A 23,263-nucleotide genomic window follows, 5' to 3' on the forward strand; every position below is an offset into this window, starting at 1 on the left:
CCATTCCCAGCTGCTTAGAGTCCCCACTGGACCAGTAAGCAGCTGAGTCCAGAGACAGCTACAGCTAATCACAAGCCTATAGTTACAATACAATTACTGCTGTGATGTAGCATTCAAGGGACTGTGACCACTGAAGCCTGTGATTGGCTGAAGTGGTCACGAGACCCAGCTGCTTCCTAGGCCAGTTGGGACCGGAAGCGACCAGGAACAGAGCAGCAGCCGGGCCACGGATAGGTGAGTCTTCCTTTTTATGTTCAGGTGAACAGGTCCATAACATATGGGTTGTCAGCTTCGAGGTCGGATATGTATTTACCTTTTTATATAGCATTGCTAGTCTATAATGATTACACTATACTATGATTTGGTCATGTTGGATAGTGGGTATATAAATACCTTTTTGGGATTTGATCTCTGCTATGAGAAAATGGGCTTCTTCTTGGATCCTTTCTTCAATGGATTTCTTTCCCATGCCAAAATTTCTTAGGGTTGCAAGGGAAAATCTGCGCAAATCCTTCCATCTACTCCCATTGCCAAAAACGACCCCTGAAAAATACACAAACATAAAACAAAACAAAAAAAAAACAACCAATGTGTGTACAGGTGAAACTCAAAAAATGTGAATATCGTGCAAAAGGCCATTTATTTCAGTAATGCAAATTAAAAAGAATTGCATTAATGCAGCTTGAAATTTTTATTTTGTGAAACGGTTCAATATTCTAGGCTCAAAGTGTCACACTCTAGTCAGCTAATTAATCCATATCCCCTGAGCAAAGTATACCTCAAAATTGTGACTTTGGGGTTTCATAAGCTATAAGCCATAATCATCCAAATTATAACAAATAAAGGCTTGAAATATCTCGCTTTGCATATAATGAGTCTATCTCATATGTTAGTTTCACATTTTAAGTTGTATTACTGAAATAAATGAACTTTGCACAATATTCTAATTTTTCGAGTTTCACCTGTATATTTTACTGAGTGTAAAACAAGTAATAGTATAGAATATAGACAACTTTACCATATCCTTTCATAAATTGATCAATGGTGGGAAGTCTTCCCCGACCCGCGAATTCCTCTGCACGGTCAATTAATGCTTCTTTGACAGTGTCGTAACCAGACAAGACAACTATAGGATAATGTCCAAAATACACAGTGTATATTGAGCCATATTTCTCTTTAAACTGTAGGAAAGTATAAAATATGAAAATATTAAAACATAATATCCATTATACAGTGCATTGCTATATAAGGATATCTCTCATCATTATAATACCAATGTCAGCCCAAGAGTCCTGCCTTCATCCACCAGGCAATTCTATAACCGTATCAACTCTCATTCCAGGCATGATCCATATCACCAACTTTGACACCACAGTACTGGAGTAGCACCCAGTGGCTACTGCCACAATAATGGGTCTAAAGGTCAACCCAAAGAAAGCGCCATTTGGAGCCAATCGCTTTCTACTAGGGTAACCCATTAGATCTTCTTTGTATTAAAAAAGATAGCCTGCTCTCAAGCTATTCCCCTTAACTTTTTTATATTTACATCTCTGGACCTGTGGGGGGGGGGGGGGGGGGCTCTTTTTTGTGGGGAGATCTGTACTTTTCATTGATACCACTTTGGGATGACTTTTTGATCACTTTTCATTCATTTTTTTGTGAGAGTTGGCCATTTAGAATTTGTTTCCATTAACGCTGTATGGGATAAATATTTTTATATTTTAATATTATGGACATTTTCAGATGCGGCAATGCCAATTAAAAAAAAAAAAATATTTCTTTTAATTTTAGGTAAAGGGTGTAGTTTGAACTTTTTTATTTTTTAAAACTTTTTTCTCCTTGTTTTGTCACCCTAGGTGACTATAACAAGCAAACATTGGATTACCACTTGGATTCTGAAATATTTAAAGAGTGCAGCATTCAGTGTATTCCAATGCAGTGCTGCTACCTGCAAGCCTGTATTAGAATTATTCAATAAAATACATCCCCTTCTTCAGCACTTTTGTAAAAAATATCTTCTTTATTAAGTTATGATTAAAAACACCTTGCACGATAGCAATCAGTAGCCAAAATATTTCAGACTCAGGAAGTTTATTCCTTACTCATGGCATTAGCAAAAACTAAGGATAGCCTGTTTCCAGTCCAGGATTGTCTCCTTGCCCTCAGGTATCTAGTTTGGGGACTAAGAGACCAAGGTGAGATAACCATAAATGTTTCTTTTGAAGTTGTTCTGTATTGGAATATACCAGTGATAGGTATTGGAGCCTTAATCAGGCTCCAGGCTATCCCAGCTATGTAACAGCTTCCCCAGTCTCAGCTGGGGGGAGTCTGTTACTGGAACAGGAGAATCGCAGACATTAGTCTCAAGCTTTTGCTGTTTGAAACAGCAGAAACCTATGGCGCCCATTTCTCTAACAAGCGGATGCCATCTCAAAAATGTTGATGTCTGTTGTACATATACGGTACTGATCGTCAAGTGGTGGAGGTTAATTTTGCATCAGAATATTGTGCCTGCTCCAAGAAGTCACTATTTGCTGCACATAGCACCACTGCTCTTTAAACTATTACAGAATATTACACCATATTCTATATCCTCTTGGAGCTGGAATAATTTTTATTCAAAACATCTGTAGAATTTATGTACAGTATGCGGGCTGCTGGACCATTGCAGTAAATTAGTAGATTTCATGTGGTATTTTCACCAAAGCATTGTTTTTAGTTGGCATGCAGACCATTGGAGCACGTTTTACACTGGTGTCTGTATATAAAATGGCTTGCTCTACACCACACCATTGTGAACAGTTTGTATATGTTATATACCTGTTCCTACACTGCTGCTGTGAACAGTGAGTACATACTGTATAACTGTGTCTACACTGTTGATGTGAACAGTAGTGATGGACGAACATCGGCCTGGACGGTTCAAGAACGCGATTGCGATCAAATGTTTGTGAACCGCAAGTTTACTTTAATGGCAGGCGAACCTGAAAAATCTTTAGCTCATATTTGCAGCCACAAAATACTTAGTAGAAGTGCACAAATAGTCCCACAACATGGACAGTGACATACTAGAGGGAGATCAATGACCAACATTCCAACCAAAAATATGTATCTTAATCAGGGGACATTTTTATGCATTTTAAAGAAAAATTTTCTGAAATGTGCCCTGTCAGAGCCTAGAATTTTTTTTATTTTAGGCCACGGGAGTGCCGGCCTTAAAAATTAGGCATTCACCTGACATAAAATAAATTCTGATTATGTGGCTTGAGGTACATTGTGCGGTCAATGGATAAAATTTTCACTGTAGTCCACTGGACTACAGGCCCCAAACATTAGGCATTCACCAGACAGAAAAGTTTAAGTGATTATGTGGTCGGAGGTATATTACATGGTCAATGGATATCAATTTTACTGCAGGCCAGTACAAATACAGGCCAAATACATATGTTTAAAAGAACTAAAAATATAAAATTGGATTAAAAACATGGCTAACGAAATCCACCCTATTGCAAAAAACACAAATTATATTAGTTGAAATTCGATAACACGTGTTCGTCACTGGTGTTGAATTCCTTCGAGGCCCCAACAATTATTCATTCACGGTACAGAAAAGAACATGTAAGTATGTGGCTGGAGGTAGATTACACGGTCATTGGATATCAATTTTACAGCGGGCCAGTGGACTACAGGTACCAAAAATTATGCCTTCACCTTACAGAAAAGAACAAGTAAGTATGTGGCTGGAGGTAGATTACACGGTTATTGGATATCAATTTTACAGCAGGCCAGTGGACTACAGGCCCCAAAAATTATGCATTCAACGTACAGAAAAGAACAAGTAAGTATGTGGCTGGAGGTAGATTACATGGTCATTGGAAATCAATTTTACAGCAGGCCAGTGGACTACAGGCCCCAAAAATTATGCATTCAGCGTACAGAAACGATCAAGTGATTATGTGGCTGGAGGACTATTAGACGGTCAATGGACATCAATTTTACTGAAGGCCAGTACAAATATAGGTCAAATACATATCTTTAAATTACCTATAAAAATATAAAATTGGATCAAAAACATGGCTAACAAAAATCCCCCCTCTTGAAAAAAACCCTAATGATAACAGTTAAAAACACGTGTTTTTCACAGGTGTTGAATTCCTCCGAGGCCCAAAACATTAGGCATTCAACGGACAGAAAATGTCTTTTATGCCGCTGTATTTACCTAATACAGGGAACATTGTTCGTTCTGGGTGGTGGCGGATATTTGTGGGATATCATGAGGAAATTCAATTAAACGTGTTCGTCACATGTGTTAAATTCCTCCAAGATCCATGCCTCATTAATTTTTAGAAATCTGAGGTAGTCGTGAGCTAGACAAGTGCGCTTAACGGTCACGATCCCCCTTGATGTGCTGAACGTCCTTTCAGACAGGACACTGGATGAGGGGCAAGCCAAGAATTCCATGGCAAATTGTGCCAGCTCTGGCCACAGGTCAAGCCTGCACACCCAGTTGTCAAGGGGTTCCTCGCTTCTCAGAGCGTCTACATCGACCGTTAACCCGATGTAGTTGGACACCTGGTGGTCTAGGCGTTCCCTGAGGCGTTCCCAGAGGGTGGCTGTCGATGGGTAATGATCTCATATCCGAAGTGACCAACACATCTTCAAACTGCCCTCTTCTTGCATGCGCTGTTGGATTGGTACCCACAACTGTTTATCGATCGCATCTTTTCTCGAAGCAAGGCCTGGAAGTGCTGCATTCTGACAGCTCTCTGTGATGCTGGTAACATGTCTGCCATTTTGTGTTTGTACCGGAGGTCTAAGTACGTTGCCACCCAGTACTGGTCCTTGCCCTTTATGCTTTTTATATAGGGGTCCTTCTTCAAACACTGGAGCATGAAGGCCCCCATTTGCACTAAACTAGAAGCGGTGGAGTGGCTTGGCTCTTGCTCATCGTCCAGGATAATGTCGTCCTCGGTCTCCTCCCGCCAGCCACGGACAACACCAGGGATCCCAGAAAAGTTTAAAACCTTCTCTTCTTGGTCCTCCTCCTCCCCGCACTATCCTCCTCTAACTCCTCTTCAGGCACCTGTTGACTTGTCTCAGATGGAGTAGCCCCCCTGGGAATTCATCCAGCATTGCGACTTCCTCATTTTCCTGCTCCTACTCCTCGACAGCTTGATCAATGACATGATGCAATGCACGCTCCAGAAAAAAGGTGTAAGGTACGTTGTTACTGATGGCGCCCTGGCTGCGACTGACCAGTTTGGTGATCTCATCAAATGGCCGCAGAAATCTACATTAGAGATGGCCTGAATAGTTTGAGGGCGAATAGTTCCCGGCGAACATAGCTTGTTCGCGTTCGCCGCAGCGGGCGAACGTATGCGATGTTCGGTCCGCCCCCTATACATCATCATTGAGTAAATTTTTACCCTGTACCTCACAGTCAGCAGACACATTCCAGCCAATCAGCAGCAGACCCTCCCTCCCAGACCCTCCCACCTCCTGGACAGCATTCATTTTAGATTCATTCGGAATCTGCATTCTCAGTGAGAGGAGGGACAGTGCTGCTGCTGCTGATTCAATAGGGAAAGCGTTAGCTAGGGCAGTGTTCTGTGTCCACAGACTCATCTGCTGTAAGAACAGCATCCTGACAGCACCCCAAAAAGCCCTTTTCAGGGCTGGTACATCAGTCTGCTTTTTTTAAAATTTTTATATATATATATTGTGGCGAAACCAACCTCGCCACTGGGTTTTGGAGAGGCCTGTTTACCAGCCTCTTGCTCTACGACTATGGCCCCGGGACATATTACCCTTCAAGAACAGTGTAACAGAACTATACCGCATGTCTGGACTGTTAATAGGACCGAACGCGGTCAGCGGTGTATACTAAAGATTCTGTGGAACTAAAATCGGATGCGCAAATACACGAACACCGCTGACCCTTACCTTCTTCCATACGGAACTTTCAGCTCCAGAGACTAAGTCCCGTTCGAAGATGGGACTTAGTAGTTTTTCTGCATGAAATTGACCAACCGCACAGCCCAAATCTATGGAACTGTTTTGGGCAGGAAATTGTGCTTGCGGTCGGTCATAAAGGACTTCCACTTAACTTTTGATCCGCTGGAGGGATTTGTGTGATTTTTGGAAGTGGTTATATTTGATGTATGCTGAGTTTAAATATGTAATTTTTATGGAGATGGAATGTATGGTTTTAAAGTTATAGAGTATGTTTAAAAACTGTATTTTTACTGTCTGTGATAGTTATGTTAATCCATAATTATATCACAGACAGAAGGGAGGATTTTGTGTGTTTGGGTGGGGATTCCTGTCCTGTTGTTCCACATGTGTATTGGCGATTTCCCTTTGTCCTGAGAGATAATTGGATTACTCCCCAGTTGTCTCCAGGACAGAGAGGAGGAAACCATGATGCATTGTGGGGATGTGTTGTGTCTGTATCCTGAATTGCTACATATCTGTCCTGTGTTGCAGTCTCCCTTTTGGCCCCCTAGGGGCGTGAACGATTGGTTGCTGTACTTACATTGTATGTGTTGTAATATATTGATTGGTTGTATTTCAAAACCCTGTGGGCAGTACTATGTTTTTGGTTTGTGAATAAAAGAGGCTGTACGTGAAGTACAGTCAGTTCCTGTTTTATACCTTCATGAAGTCTTGGCTCATGTTTGGCTCATGGGATAACTACACTCTTGGGGATTGCTTTATCATAATACTCCCCTGAGTATAAGCTCTTGTAAGAGCTTGCTCCTGGTTCCTGTCTCTGGATTTAGGAGAGGTTCACCCACTGGAGCCTGGAGCCTTGTCGTAGGTCCAGGGTGGGTAGGAGACGGAGAGACCTCCACCAAGCTTCGGCGGTTTGTGGGGTCTGCAGTGCTGACGGTCTCGAGTGGAGTGCTTGGAGTCCTCTGGAAGCACTAGGAGCATTTATCGATGGAGGTACCCGGTCGGGGTGCTAGGCGTTCCGTTACATATATATATATATATATATATATATATTGCAGTTGCCTGCCCGTGTGTGAGAGGCTGCAGGCTCAGTCACAGACAGTACTGTGTGCACACCATTCATATAGGGTGTGACAGAAAATACCTCGCAGATAAAAAAAAATTATATTTAATCTTTTTCTGTGATATAATCACAGTTGCAAGCCATCTCCCCGTACGAAAAATGAATTTAATAAATGGACCCCAGATTGGGGACGTAACAGGGATTAAACTGATGAGAAGAGAGAACTACAGAAAATAGCACTCATATCGGGTGTGACAGTAAATTGCACGACGCAGTGACCGTGGCATGGATTCAAACAAAGGGGAGGGAGCCAGCGTTTTTTTAACCATCTCCCCATTTGAAAAATCAATTCAATTCACCTTTCGGGGACCTTTGGTGTTGTACGTGGCTGGGTGGAGGAAGAAATCTCCAATGACATCGACGGGACATGGTTAGCTTGGTATCCAACCTTGTGCAAATCGGAAGTTTGCGGTTGGGCAAATGGACTGTTTGCGGTTGTTTGCGGTTGTTTGCAGTTGTTTGCGGTACATTAAAAGGGGAGTTTGGTCTGTCAATGTCTGTGAAGCGGGCGTAACCCTTACACTACCTGATCGATACAACATCATAATTTATGTAGATAGTGGCTCACCCCTCCTGTTATCACAGACAGGTGCTCTCACTAAGCTGTGGTTCACCCCAACCACAATTAAGAAATGGTAATATATATATATGTGTATAGTGGGCACTCAATATCTGGCACTGCACATTGGGTACAACATATTTATTATAATAACAAGTTATTCACAATATTATCAATCAATTACATACATTTAAAAAACATTATTCCCAATTGTTGTGTATGACAATATAAATCAGTATCTACAATTTCTAAAAATTGCTAAAAATTATTCAGATGGAAATTCCTGGAGGTAGTTATTAAAATATCACATATAATCTTCCACGTTAAGAAAGTGCAATTGATAAGATATAGTTGATAAAGTGCAATTTATGCAGTGCACTTGTTCAATGTTAATCAACAGTATTTTGATATCTAGCTCGGTAAGTGGTCTCACTTGTATAGCAGATTATTATCGGGTATTATTTCTAATTAGGGGTTAGTTGCATGCAGTTCATTATTCACTTACTGCTTGATGTTCAACTTGTCTCTGTATCTGACTGTAGTGGCGTCCCACTGCTAGTCAGTTAACTCACCCCTCTTCTTATCATCATACCTGATCGCAGGGCTTTTTTTCTCAGAGAAAAGGTGGTGGAACTCACCCCCCTCCCCTGGCCATGCCCCTACCCACCCCTAGGACAGCCCCCTCAAACCACCCCTTTAGAGAACAGGGATGCAAGTAAAATTTTGGGGGGCTATAAAAGTCCAGCCCAGCAAAGAAACCCTCCAGATGGGGATGGCACTGTTAATGGGGGATCTGGGGATGGCACTGTTAATGGGGGATCTGGGGATGGCACTGTTAATGGAGGATCTGGGGATGGCACTGTTATGGGGTGGAGGATCTGTGGATGGCACTGTTATGGGGGATCTGTGGATGGCATCCACAGATCCCCCATCCTATAACAGTGCCATCCACAGACCCCCCCCCATCCTATAACAGTGCCATCCACAGACCCCCCCACCCCATAACAGTGCCATCCACAGACCCCCCCACCCCATAACAGTGCCATCCACAGACCCCCATCCCTTAACAGTGTCATCCACAGACACCCCATTGCTGCTCCAGTACAGTTATAAAATGTGTAATCCAAAAAAATTGGATTCTTCCCACCTCTAGAATTAAATGTTACCATGTTTTAATTGAACACACCACGTAAACAATCACAGTGCAGGTAGAAAAAGTATGTGAACCCTTGGATTTAATAACTGGTTGAACCTCCTTTGGCATCAATAACGTTATGTAGTTGCAGATCAGACGTGCAAAAAGGTCAGGAGTAATTCTTGACCATTCCTCTTTACAGAACTGTTTCAGTTCAGCAATATTCTTGGGATGTCTGGTGTGAATCGCTTTCTTGAGGTCATGCCACAGCATCTCAATCGGGTTGAGGTCAGGACTCTGACTGGGCCACTCCAGAAGGCGTATTTTCTTCTGTTTAAGCCATTCTGTTATTTATTTACTTCTATGCTTTGGGTCGTTGTCCTGTTGCAACACCCATCTTCTGTTAAGCTTCAGCTGGTGGACAGATGGCCTTAAGTTCTCCTGCAAAATGTCTTGATAAACTTGGGAATTCATTTTTCCTTCGATGATAGCAATCCGTCCAAAGAAGCCCCAAACCATGATGCCTCCAACACCATACTTCACAGTTGGGATGAGGTTTTGATGTTGGTGTGATGTGCCTCTTTTTCTCCACACATAGTGTTGTGTGTTTCTTCCAAACAACTCAACTTTGGTTTCATCTGTCCACAGAATATTTTGCCAGTACTGCTGTGGAACATCCAGGTGCTCTTGTGAAAACTGTAAACGTGCAACAATACTTTTTTGGACAGCAGTGGCTTCCTCTGTGGTATCCTTACATGAAATTCATTCTTGTTTAGTGTTTTACGTATCGTTGTTTCGCTAACAGGGATGCTAGCATATGCCAGAGACTTTTGTAAGTCTTTAGCTGACATTCTAGGATTCTTCTTCACCTCCTTGAGCAGTCTGCACTGTGCTCTTGCAGTCAACTTTACAGGACGGCCACTCCTAGGGAGAGTAGCAGCAGTGCTGAACTTTCTCCATTTATAGACAATTTGTCTTACCTTCGACTGATGAACATTAAGGCTTTTGGAGATACTTTTATAACCCTTTCCAGCTTTATGCAAGTCAACAATTCTTAATTGTATGTCTTCTGAGAGCTCTTTTGTGTGAGGCATCATTCACATCAGGCAATGCTTCTTGTGAAAAGCAAACCCAGAACTGGTGTGTGTTTTTATAGGGCAGGGCAGCTGTAACCTCCAATCTCATCTCATTGATTGGACTCCAGTTGGCTGACACCTCACTCCAATTAGCTCTTGGAGATTCCATTAGTCTTGGGGTTCACATACTTTTTCCACCTGCACTGTGAATGTTTACATGGTGTGTTCAATAAAAACATAGTAACATTTAATTCTTTGTGTGTTATTAGTTTAAGCAGACTGTGATTGTCTATTGTTGTGACAGATGAAGATCAGATCACATTTTATGATCAATTTGTGCAGAAATCCATATCATTCCAAAGGGTTAACATACTTTTTCTTGCAACTGTATATGACGGTAGTTGGCAGACTAGCAGTTCCGACAAGCTGTCAGTCAGCCGTTGGGCAAGAGTGTTATCCGGCATCATGATCTTTTTAAGCTTGAACATTTGGGCCTGCCTTTTTCCAGATGAACGCTACTACGACACAGTGGATGGTGGAGTGGAGGAAACGTGAGGAAAGAGGAGAAGAGAAGAGGCAGGACATGAAGCGCCGGTTGTAACAGCATTGTGATGTGGGTTGTAACAGCATTGCTCCCACTGGGCTTGGAGATGGAAGGCCAGATGTCTTCTTAAGGTGGACATCCCTAGGTGAGTGTGTTGGGCTTACCGCGACTTGTGCTTTGACAGCACAGGCTGCAGATGGCAACACTATTGTCAACAGCGGACATGTTAAAAAAAACACACACTGCGGAGCCATGTGCTGGCGACCTGTGAGCGCAAGATGTGACCGTGCATGCAGGATGGCTCGTTCTAGATACATCAGCAGCCTACTTTTTGCCTCCTGTGCACTGTAAGTTCTGGCTGCTTCTCCTCCTTATCTACAGCTCCATCTCTCCCTTTAAACTCCCCTCTTATTCTTCTCTTGTGGGCACTAGAGTTGAGCGGACACCTGGATGTTCAGGTTCGACAGGTTAGGCCGAACTTTGGAAAAAAGTTCGAGTTCGGGACCCGAAGTCCTTGAAGTCAATGGGGACCCGAACTTTGAGCACTAAAATGGCTGTAAAAAATCTCATGGAAAGGGCTAGAGGGCTGCAAATGGCATCAAAATGTGGTTAAGAGCATGGCAAGTGCTCTGCAAACTAATGTGGATAGGGAAATTACTTTAAATAACATAAAATACGTAAAAATTAAAAAATTATAATCTTGATCTAGGAGGATGAGGTCCATATGGAGTAGGAGGTTGAGGAGGCGGTGGATGTGGCGGTGTAGGTGGAATCGGCGGTGGAGGAAGAGGATGTAGCCTACACTGCTTTTTGGTCTTGAATTTATTTGTATTTTTTTAAATTAGGGTACACCTCAAAACATTAGGAAATACAACCTGTGATAACCCCCTCCAGTCGTGCTAAACACACATTCAGACAATACACTCGCTGGCAGGCCGGCACCTCCAAGGGGTAAAGGGCAAGCTCAGGCCATGTGCCCAATTTGGAGACCTAGAAGTTGCAGGGGCTGACTCCTGTCAGTCATTTTGTGTATGCACGTCTCCGTGATGTTCACGATCCAATTTAATATCTGCTCTATCAACTTTCGATGTTCTTTTCTGCGCCTACCATGGTGATCACGATTGGCAGAGAATCAGGGTTCCACGCCGGAGAAGGAGCGTGAGAAAAAGAGACCAAATTTAAGGGAGATAAATTTATAAATTTTTTTGGGGATCGAGCGGAAATGTTGTAAAAGCTGTTAAATTGCAAATGTGGGACAAATTACAGAAGCCCAAATGTGGGCCAGAAGAGAAACACGCTACAGTGTTTGGGGTTTTGAGCAGTTTCCCCATATTTGCCACTATATTTCAGTGATTTTGTTGTATATGTATTGAATGTGCCTTTACCTGGCATTTAAACATTCTTTTGCACCTGGTAGCCTCCATCACACGGTCTGATATGGGTGTGGCTTACAGTCCTGCTTTATTCACATTGCATTAGTTGTCCTGCTATGCGGTTGTGTGGAAGCTTGGCTGTGAGCTGGATTTCATCACCTTCAGACCGTGTTCAGACCATAGTTAGCGTAGTGGTAGGACCCTTGCCATGCTGAGAGACCGTGACGTGGTGCATGATGGGCTCCTATGTGTTCCTGACAGGAGTATATTGGCAAAAGTCTCACCTTTAATATCTGCTTGTATGACTAGCTAGTATAGTCAGTGGCATATCTGTTTTTCTGTGATTCATACCAGAAGAGTAAAGCAGAATTATGGGAAAAATTATTGAGGTTAAAATTTTGGACAAATTACAGAAGCCCAAATGTGGGCCAGAAGAGTAAAGCGGAATTATGGGAAAAACTATTGAGGCAAAAATTTTGGACAAATTACAGAAGCCCAAATGTGGGCCAGAAGAGTAAAGCGGAAATGTGGGAAAAGCTGTTAAAGCGCAAATGTGGTACAAAAACTGAAGCCCAAATGTGGGCCAAAAGAGTAAAGTAGAAATGTGGGACAAAGTATTGAAGCGCAAATGTGGTACAAAATACAGAAGCCCAAATGTGGGCAAAAAGAGTAAAGCGGAAATGTGGGACAAATTATTGATGCGCAAATGTGGTACAATTTGTTAAAGTTTAAGCATTGAATCAAAGGAGGTGGCGCGCATCAAATAAAGAAGAATTTCTGAAATTGCATTCCCTGTCACCTATTCAGAGCAGGGATTTATTCACGTCTAAAATTGTATAATGTCAACCCAAGAATGTAACAGAAAAATTATTGAAATTTATTAAGCTGTCAACTAGGTAGAGGAGGGGTTTATTACACCCAAAAATTTGTGAATTTCACCAAAAAATGTAACAGACAATTGGCTGTGGACAGGCGGCTGCGCTTGTCTATGATGATGCCCCCTTGTCGTGCTAAACACATGTTCAGATAATACACTGGCTGCAGGGCAGGCCAGCATCTCCCAGAAGTTGAAGGGGGCAGACCCATCATTCAGTACGTGTAGGCGTGTGCACACATACTGCTCCACCATGTTGGTGAAATGCTGCCTCCTGCTAAGACGTTCCATATCAGCTGGTGGTGCTGGTTGTTGTGGCATGCTGACAAAGCTTTTCCACATTTCAGCCATGCTAACCTTGCCTTCTGAGGTGCTGGTGGTGCCCCAGCTGCGTTGGCGACCTCTTCCTCATCCTCTGCCTTCGCCTTGTGCTTCCACTGTGCCCCCGCTGTCAGGTGGAAATGCCACCAGCAGCGCGTCTACCACCGTGCAGTTGCACTCGCGCATCTTACGATCACGCTCCAGTGACGGAATTAAGGATGGTACGTTGTCCTTGTAACAGGGATCCAGTAGCATGGCCACCCAGTAATCAGCACAAGTTAGAATGTGGACAACTTGGCGGTCATTGCGGAGACACTACAGCATGTAATCGCTCATGTGTGCCAGGCTGCCCAGAGGAAACGAAAAGCTGTCCTCTGTGGGAGGTGTATCGTCTGTGTCCCCTATATCCCCCCACGCACCAGTGATGGCCAGGAGCTGGTCTCGATGCCACCCTGCTGTGAACATGGTTCCTCCTCCTCCATCTCCTCCTCCTCATCCTCCACCTCGTCATCCTCCAGAACTGTTCCCTGGCTGGACAATTGTGTACCTGGCGTTTGTGGGTGCAGGAACCCACCCCCGGAGCCACTTGGGAATGACTGGCCGGAAACCCTACGAAATGATCCCTCTTCCTCCTCCTCCTCCTGTGCCACATCCTCTTCCATCATCACAAGCAGCGTTTTTTTAAGGAGGCATAAAAGTGGGATAGTTACGCTGAGAACGGCGTTATCGGCACTGGCCATGTTGGTTGAGTACTCGAAATAGCGCAACAAGGAACACAGGTCTCGCATGGAGGCCCAGTCATTGGTGGTGAAGTGGTGCTGTTCCGCCGAGAGACTCACCCGTGCGTGTTGCAGCTGAAACTCCACTATGGCCTGCTGCTGCTGCTTGCACAGTCTGGCCAGCATGTGCAAGGTGGAGTTCCACCTTGTGGGCACGTCGCATATGAGGCGGTGAGCAGGAAGGCCGAAGTTACACTGCAGCGCTGACAGGCAAGCAGCAGCAGGGTGAGAACGCCGAAAGTGCGCACAGATGGCCTGCACTTTATGCAGCAGCTCTGACATATCGAGGTAACTTTACAAAATCTCTGCACCACCAAATTCAGCACATGCGCCAGGCAAGGGATGTGCGTCAAACTGGCTAGTCCCAGAGCTGCTATGAGATTTTGCCCATTATCGCACACTACCAGGCCGGGCTTGAGGCTCACTGGCACCAATCACTCATCGGTCTGTTGTTCAAGGCCCGTCCACAGCTTCTGCGCGGTGTGGGGTTTGTCCCCCAAACAGATAAGTTTTAAAACTGCCTGCTGTCGTTTACCGCTGGCTGTGCTAAAGTTGGTAGTGAAGGTGTTGCGCTGACCGGATGAGGAGCTGGTAGAGGATGAGGAAGCAGAGTAGGAGGAGGAAGCAACAGGAGGCAAACTGAAGCGCCTGCAATCCTCGGTGGTGGTAGGGCATGCGCCAAACTGCTATCCGCCTCAGGCCCAGACGCCACTGCATTTACCCAGTGTGCTGTTATGGAGATATAATGTCCATGACCATGCTTACTGGTCCACATATCCGTAGTGAGGTGCACCTTGCCACAGATGGTGTTGCGCAGTGCACACCTGATTTTGTCCCCTACTTGGTTGTGCAGGGAAGGGATGGCTCGCCTGGAAAAGTAGTGGCGGTTGGGCACGACGTACTGTGGGACAGCCACCACCATAAGGCCTTTAAAACTATCTGTCTGCACCAGACGGAATGACAGCATTTCAAAGGCCAGTAATTTAGAAATGCTGGCATTCAGGGCTAGTGATCGCCGGTGGGTAGGGGGTACTTCCTCTTCCTCTCCAGCGTTTGGGAGATGGAGATCTGAATGCTTCCGTGGGACATTGTGGAGATGCTTGGTGACCCAGGTGGTGGTGTTGCTGGAAGATCCTCTGTTTGCGGGGTAGCAGGTGGCACTGTCCCTCCAGAGGTGGATGAAGAGGCCGAGACTGCAGCAGAAGCAGGAGGAGCTAGAGACCTTTCTTAGTTTTTAAGCTGTCTACTCCACTCGTGCTTTGCACTTAAATGCCTGGTCATGCAGGTTGTGCTCAGGTTGGGAACGTTTAGGCCTCGCTTCAGGCTCTGATTGCACAGTGTGCAAACCACTCGTTTCTTGTAGTCAGCACATTGTCTGAAGAACTGCCACGCCAGGGAACTGCTTGGAGCTGGCTTTGGTGTGCTTGGTCCCTTGCTGCGGTGGGCAGTAGCAAGCGTACTGTCTAGAGGACGGCCGCTCTGCTTTTGCACGCTGCTCCCTCTTCTGCTGAGCTGGTGGCTCTGTGCGACCACCGCCTCTTCCTCCGAACTATATAGGTCACTCACATGACCTTGATTCCGTGTGGGGTCGAGGACCTCATAGTCCTCCACATCTTCCACCCAGTCTTCACCCCTGCCCTCCTTGTCTGTCTGCACACTTTTGAAAGCCCCAGCAGTTGGCACCTGTGTTTCGTCATCATCCGAGATGTGCTGCGTTGGTCCTCCCATGTACTCATCTTGAAAGAAGTGGTTGGGCATCGGTGCACTCAATCTCTTCCACTTCTGGGGAAGGGCTCGGTGGATGGCCCTGGGAAATTCTGCTAACAGAGTCATCAAAAGGCAGAAGAGACTGTTGCATGACTTGGGGCTCAGACTGCTTGGCTGATTTGCAAGGGGGTGAGGTGAAAAACTGATGGACATCGGCTGCAGGTGCCGACTGTCTTTCAGCATGAGACTGGGTGGAAGACAATGTGAAGGAACTGAAGCCACTGTCAGCAACCCAATCTACTATTGCCTGTACTTGTTCATGCCTCACCATTCGTAGAGCCGCATTAGGCCCGACCGAATACCGCTGCAGGTTCTGTCGCCTACTCGCACCTGAGGAAGGGGTTTCACTTGTGCGTGTAGCTGGCACAGATCAACCACAACCTCTCCCTGCAACAGGAGCTCCACCAGCAGCACCACGACCTGGGCCACGTCCCTTATTTGACGCTCTCCTCATTTTTCTAGAATTTAGGATCTTGCCCTAAATGTGTGTTTAATTAATAGTAGAATAGAATGACAGTATGTACAGGGTGTATCTCACACGCCCTGAACCAGACTAGGCCTCAATTAAATTTGTTTGCCCAAAATGGCTGTATTTCAAATACCTGAATAGAAGCCCTGTATTTAAAGGTTGTATCTCACACGCCCTGAACCAGACTAGGCCTCAATTAAATTTGTTTGCCAAAAATAGCTGTGTTTCAAATACCTGAATAAAACCCCTGTATTTAAAGGGAATTTCAAACGTCTTGATGCTGCAAGGGCGCAACAATTGTGTATTTTGCCCCAAAAAGGGTGTTTCATTAATAGAAGAATGTAAGCCCTGTATATACAGGGTGTTTCTCACACGGCCTGACCCACACTAGACCGCAATTAAAGATTTGTGCACCAAATGGCGGTATTTTAAATATCTGAATAGAACCCCTGTAATTAAAGGGTGTATCTCACAATTGCATCTGCAGCAAAGGCTGCCAACTAAACTTTTTTTGCCCAAACGGGTGTTTGTTTAATAACTGAATTTGACAGCAGTATATAACCCTGGAAGTTTACATGTGTTGATGCTGCAAGACCAGAAAAATTGTGGAATCTGGCAAAAAAGTGTGTTTTTAAAAACCCCAAAAATGAAGGCTGTATTTCTAGCTTAAATTGCACACTGACTAATCCAGATGTTGTATATTGCCAAAAAAGTGGTTTTTTTTGTAACAGAATATGAAAGCTGTATATATTAATCTTTAATTTAACACTTGCAGATCAGGAAAATACCGTTTTTTGGCAAAAAAGTGTGTTTTTTAAAACCCAGAAAATAATGGCTGTATTTCTAGCTTAAATTGCACACTCACTAATCCAGATGTTGTATATTGCCAAAAAAGTGTTTTTTTGGTAAAAGAATATGAAAGCTGTATATATTAAACTTGAATTTAACACTTACAGATCTGGAAAATAGTGTTTTTTTGGCAAAAATTGTGTTTTTAAAAACCCTAGAAAATTATGGCTGTATTTCAAGCTTAAATTGCACACTGACTAAGCCTGCAAATGCACCAGATGTTGTAAATTGCCCAAAAAATTTTGATTTTTTTTTTTACAAACTGATTATTTGTGCTTGGATTTCAATGTCCCAAAAGCTCAAATGCAGTGCTGATGCAGCGAGCTTGCATAAAATGGCCGCCGCCGCTGCTTACCTAACTGAGGTATAAAAGTTGTTTTTTTTCGGTCACTGGGCTCAGGGCAGGATAAATAAATTGTGCCCTGCACCCACACAACACAATGTATGTAGATTGCTGAGTTAGATTCACGTTTTGAGCAAAGATTCTCTCCTATTCTCTCCCTGAAATCACCAGCAGCATCCTCTCCCTACACTAAGCACAGCAGAGTGACGTGCAGCGCTACGTGACTCCAGCTTATATAGAGGCTGGGTCACATGCTACACTGGCCAATCACAGCCATGCCATTAGTAGGCATGGCTTTGATGGCTTCTAAGGGCACAGAGTTAAACACTTGCTGATTTGCTGCTCTGCAGCCTTTCAAAAAGCACCAAGAAAGCGCGGAACCCAAACTTTTACTGAAATGTTCGGGTTTGGGTCCGGGGTCCAAAAATCCTAAAGTTCGGTACAAACCCGAACTTTATAGTTCGGGGTCGCTCAACCCTAGTGGGCACCCATTTGACTTCCATCGACATGTCATCATTGTCACCTTCACCACCACTGACATTAGAGATCTCGGAGTAGGCAGCAACAGCAGTTACCACCCTCCTTTGGCTGATCTGGGTACTGTCGTCAGACTGCTGGGTGGCGACCATTGATACCTCCTCTTCCTGATCCAATGCCAAGAATGGCTGCGCATCGGTAAGTTCTTGGAATGGATGGAAAAATAATTCCTCTGACTCGAGCGGAGGGGATATGGTATTGGTGTTGGTGTCTTTGGAGGGGCACACAGCATAGAGTATAGAGGGTGCAAATAGAGAGGATGAGGAGGGTGCAGAAACGGAAGGCTGAGTGAGCCACTCAACCAACTCTGGTGCTTTCTTTGACGTAATCGCATGCACCTTCTGCAACTTGCCACTTAGGCTCCGGCCTGGTACACCTGCCCGACCCCTACCACGGTGGCGAAATAGCCTGCCTCTGCCTGTCATTTTCAAAATTACCCTGTGACAAAAGTCCCTATAGAAGAGCAGTATTTGTGGAAGAAGGTATATCACACCCCTGCCTCAATCAGGTTTTTTTGGGGGGACAACTGGTATATCACACCAGTAGAAATTATTTGTTCCTAGAGCGTTTGTCACTATGTGTAGCTGCGGTAACGCAGCAGAACCGCAAACAAATGCTGCACTACCCAAATGCACTATATAGAAAGTACATTAATGGTATATCACACCCCTGTCTCAATCAGTTTTTTGGGGGGGCAACTGGTATATCACACCAGTTGAAATTATTTGTTCCAAGAGCGTTTGCCCCTCTGTATAGCTGCAGTATTACAGCAGAAACAAACACAACTGCTGCACAATACAAATGCAAACTAAGAAGACAGGTTGGCATTAGCAGGAGCTGCTCAAACCCACATGCAGTTGTGCATATATATAGGGGAGCAAATCCTGCACTTGTGGCCCGTTGCTAATGGCAATCCCCAGCAAAATGCATACAATGGAGGATGCCCGCGGCGAACCACAAGTACCACAATAGACATCCTACACAAGGTAACAAGTGTGGATGTGATAATTAATATAACAATATAACAAAACAATACAAATGCACTATAATATACTTTCTATGTTAGAAAGTATATAATAAGTATATTACACCCCTCAATATGTCACACCTATCGATAGCACACCTATACCAGTCCTTAAAAGGACTTTTGTGGCCCTATCAGGATTATTTATAAGGTAGGGGGTATGTCCATGTGCTGAAACGTCTCGATTGGCTGTCTTGTACCACCTGATGGATGTGTCATGGGTCACAGTTCTTCACAATGTAAAAGAATATGGCGCAGGGGGACATCGCCATATGTTTGCATGTTCGGCGAACCGCGAATGAGCAAAGTTCGCCGCGAAACGACCACCGGGCGAACCACAAAGCCTTCTCTAGTGAACAGTGAGTATATATTGTCAAGTGACATTCACTTTGGCGGGTGAGCTATGGATTACCTCCAAAGCCACATATCGATTATACAATAACATTTATGAACTATCATCTATGATTACAAAGCTACTTTATTCCTAAAATGGTTGTCAGTTATTTAAACTGGGTCCATTTAATTAATTTTAGGGCTAAATAACACCTACAACACTTACCGGACAATACCATATGGAATCTATGCATTTGTGGCCAGAGTTCAGCAGCCCATGTTATCGGCTTACAGTATTTTAACATCTGATTTTATTCTGTGTTGTTCCCTGCACATAACCTACTGTATTGTGTGTTTGCTTTGCATTTATTTTCATGTTATTTATATTTCTTTCTATCTTATATATGAGTATCTGTCTACTGCATGGTGACTCTCTTTACATGGTCTTCACATGCTTTGGGAGCCAGCTATCTTGTTCAATACAGCTCTGTCCTTTTCCTCTTGAGTGTACTGCTAGGAGACTATTGCTAGTGCACTTCTCCTTCCTTTTTTTATTTTTGAAGCTAGGGTGAACGAATTGCACATTATTAGTGATGATCGGAGTTTTCAAGAAATTAGAAATTATTACGAAGTATTTAGTCACGAATTGCTTTTCATTGTATGTAACGGGAGTAATGATAAGGAAAGGTGGCTGTGCCCCCCCCTTCCCCCCCCACCCCCATCATTGAACCTCTCAGATACTTTGTTCAACACAGACTGATCTGAGAGTCACATTGAAGCCTTTTAGAGTTAAACAGGGGTTAAAAAAAAATACAAACTCGCCTCATACATTTAATAAGTATTGACGGCAACGCATGCTAAATTTGGCTCGCTTTCATCAATCAAGATGACGGCAATGGCCTCTCCACAAACAAATGGTTGAGGTGAGTATGTTTTTGTTTGTTTTTTTACCGCTATTTCTGGAAAATTTGATTTGTTACCACGAAGCACCAAGAAATACGGATTTTTCCTGAAATTTGTATCAAATTCTGCTTTGTTACCTTCGATTAGCTCAATACTACACATTATATTTAACTTATACTGTTTGTGCAATTAAAAGTTTACCTTGCCTTAAAAAAAAATACACAATGTTTTAAAGGGTTTCTACCACCAGAAATACCGTTATGTAGCTGACTGATATAGCGATGCGCTAATGTCAGCACTACATAACAGTATGTTTCTAACATTAGTCCCTACAGCCGTTTTTGTTAAAAAAGCACTTTCATTATATGCTAATGAGCCTCTAGGTGCTATGTGGGTGTAAAATCAGCACCTAGAGGCTCCGTCCACTCACCCATTATCCCGCCCAGGTCCAGTGTTATGCCCGCCCAGCTCCTCTTGATTGATGCCACTATTCCCTGCATCGTTGGCGAAATCCCGCGGCTGCGCCGTTCACTTCTGTCTTCGGCGCAGGCGTCACAGTGAGGAAGCCGGCATCAGGAGAACGGCCTTCACTCACTGCGCCTGCGCCGAAGACAGAAGTGAAAGGCGCAGGCGTGGGATTTCGCCAACGATGCAGGGAACAGTGGCATCAATCAAGAGGAGCTGGGCGGGCATAACACTGGACCTGGGCGGGATAATGGGTGAGTGGACGGAGCCTCTAGGTGCTGATTTTACGCCCACATAGCACCTAGAGGCTCATTAGTATATAATAAAAGTGCTTTTTTAACAAAAACGGCTGCAGGGACTAATGTTAGAAACATACTGTTATGTAGTGCTGACATTAGCGCATCTCCAATGTCAGTCAGCTACATAACGGTATTTCTGGTGGTAGAAACCCTTTAAAGATATAAAGATTCGCCCTTTCCTTTAGTAAATCCTGTGCTAAAACTGAACTTAGAGGTTATTTGTTTTATTGCTGCAAGAAATGATTAAGTCCAACAGTAAAATAGCTCTGCTGCAGATGGTGTTGTCTACTATTGTACCCTGAGCCCTTAATCTGGCTCTGACTCTGTGCGAGTAAAGATTTATTAACATTGGCACATTACTTCATGTCAAGATGAGTCATTTTTAGTTGAACATTCCATTCTTTACCACCATGTTTCTTATATTAAAAGTAGAGGAACTAGTAAAAATAGTTATATTTGCCATCCCCTCCATTAATCAAAAAAAGTTGTCATCACAGTCTTCTGGTGTCTCATAAATAGCATTTTTGGTGAAACCCTTCTAATTGTATAGATGTGGCAGGCACTTTTCTGTTGAAAGGCATAGACAAACTTTTGACTTTTGTCTATTAAATCTACTGGCGGGGTAACAACATCTAAAGAATACTTGCAGACCCTGCAAAATAGAAGGATGATGACTATGTTTCATTTTGTGTTCTCCGTTATCCGAGAAGGACAGCTAGGGGAATTTCATGGAAAAATACTATCCCATGGGCAACCGATTTCACATTGAAGCATGCCCATCTCCATAGAAATGACTTTTGAGATTATGAGCTAGAAAGCTGCACTGGTGAATTGTTCAAGAGCAGCTTTTGTGAAAGTTTTCAGAAGGTGGACAAAGACTGGGACAGAATGTAATAACTGTGCTAGTAATTTGTTATTAGATGCTGGGGCTGAGAATAGAGTTTCTAGACTTGTACAGGTAAACGGGCGTAGAACATACACAACAGATAAGGGATCCTGTCCCAGGTTCTCAAAGTGCCATAAAATGCTGGACATAATGTATGGACGTGGAAAAAAGATGCCCCAACATAGTATTAAGTGGGCGCTCAGAATAAACTGGCCACTATATGTACTGCCAGAAGAAATAATGATTGTGGTTATAAGTTGGACTTCTATTGGGTGAGTCTTAAAAAAGAAAAGATTGTAATTAACAAAACTTAACTACAGTATGCAATGCCGGTCTTCTGCATTAAAAGCTAACAAAATATAAGACTGATGTTAAAAAGTACGTGGCTTGTAAAGAAAAAATATATATATATATTTAACAACTCTTCATAAATCTTTGGTGTGAGCGTTCCTCAAATATTCAATCCAGTCCATAAAAGATATCAGAGAACTGGAGAAAAGTTCAATGAAAGTCAATTGAACCAGCTTTATAACAGTTATGATACATCTTAGTTATGAAGAATAGTTTTCAAAATGACAAGTATTTGCCCCAGATAAGAGAATCCTGTGGTGGTTTATATTTGTCTGACAAATTGATCTATGCCATTTAAGCGACTTCCTATGGGTTAACTGGGGTTTGCCAATATACCAGGTTTTACTTGATGGTCTTTTTCAGCCCACTAACTATTTAAAGCTATGGAAAATTTGATTGATTCTACATGCAAATCAATTTATTCCTTTTGACTGCTGCTGCTACTCGATAGATAAAATCAATTGAACGTGCTGCAAAATGTCTAGGTGTAGTCACAGCCTACATAGTCCATCTATTTTTTAGATCTTATTCTTCAAAACCAACCTCCATCAATGATTTGACCATCTCTCCTCTCTTAATGTGGAAGACATTTCCAACAATGGGTAATGGTGTTGGTCCTGGAGGCAAGTTACGTCTTCGGTATAAAGAATTCCATGTAGAGTAGATGAGTGCTAAAATAATCAGGGTCAGAAGAAGGGATTCAACCAAGGTAAGAGTCATCTTTGATAGCAGCAAAGTATGTTATGCTTGCTCCACTAGATCATCAGTGTTATGTTAGACAGCGATTGCTCGTTATATAGTTAACAGAGGTCATCCTCTGTGTTTGAAAAAAAAATATAGAGCATTTTCTCCAAACTGACTATTGGTTGGCAAGTGCTTACACTTCTTTCACAACAGTCAATATGGCTTCATTTCAAAAAATGCATCCACGCATTGCAGTTTACTTAGCTATGTCTGTGCTGCTTTTATTGATGTATTGGTGGATAGTAGGTGAAAGACGAGAGCTACACTGAAACTGTTCAAAGAGAATGTTGAGGAGAAAGAGAGACAAAGAGAGGGAGAGACACACTGAAAGAGACAGCCAAACAGGAGAGAGAGTGCATTGTGGGATTAGTATTTGTTCTAATTATGGAGAGCGCCTAGTACGCATGAGTATTATTGTAGGCCAGGCAACTCTTCTTTGGGTTTGTGGGAAATAAATATTTAAATTAATATTTAAATGCAAATTAGCTTATCTTACTTCTGTTTGGGTGGGCTCACATGAGTGTTATTGATTCCATTTTTGTTTTCCGTTATAA

General features: G+C 43.3%; 1 protein-coding gene across 1 annotated transcript in view; it reads right to left on the bottom strand.

Annotated features, from left to right (window-relative positions):
• The window catches only part of LOC120978243 (cytochrome P450 2A6-like), a 90,925-nt gene extending 68,192 nt beyond the window's left edge, over window positions 1-22,733 (bottom strand). Inside the window, exons 1-3 of the mRNA XM_040406481.1 lie at window positions 22,509-22,733; window positions 1,019-1,181; window positions 394-543 (exon numbers count right to left, since the gene is read on the bottom strand). Coding sequence (XP_040262415.1) covers window positions 394-543; window positions 1,019-1,181; window positions 22,509-22,685 — 490 coding nt within the window. The 5' untranslated portion in view covers window positions 22,686-22,733. The remainder of the gene's footprint in view (window positions 1-393; window positions 544-1,018; window positions 1,182-22,508) is intronic.
• Between the last annotated feature and the right edge of the window lie 530 nt (window positions 22,734-23,263).

This window comes from Bufo bufo, chromosome 8 (assembly GCF_905171765.1).
Source record: "Bufo bufo chromosome 8, aBufBuf1.1, whole genome shotgun sequence".
NCBI lineage: Eukaryota > Metazoa > Chordata > Amphibia > Anura > Bufonidae > Bufo > Bufo bufo.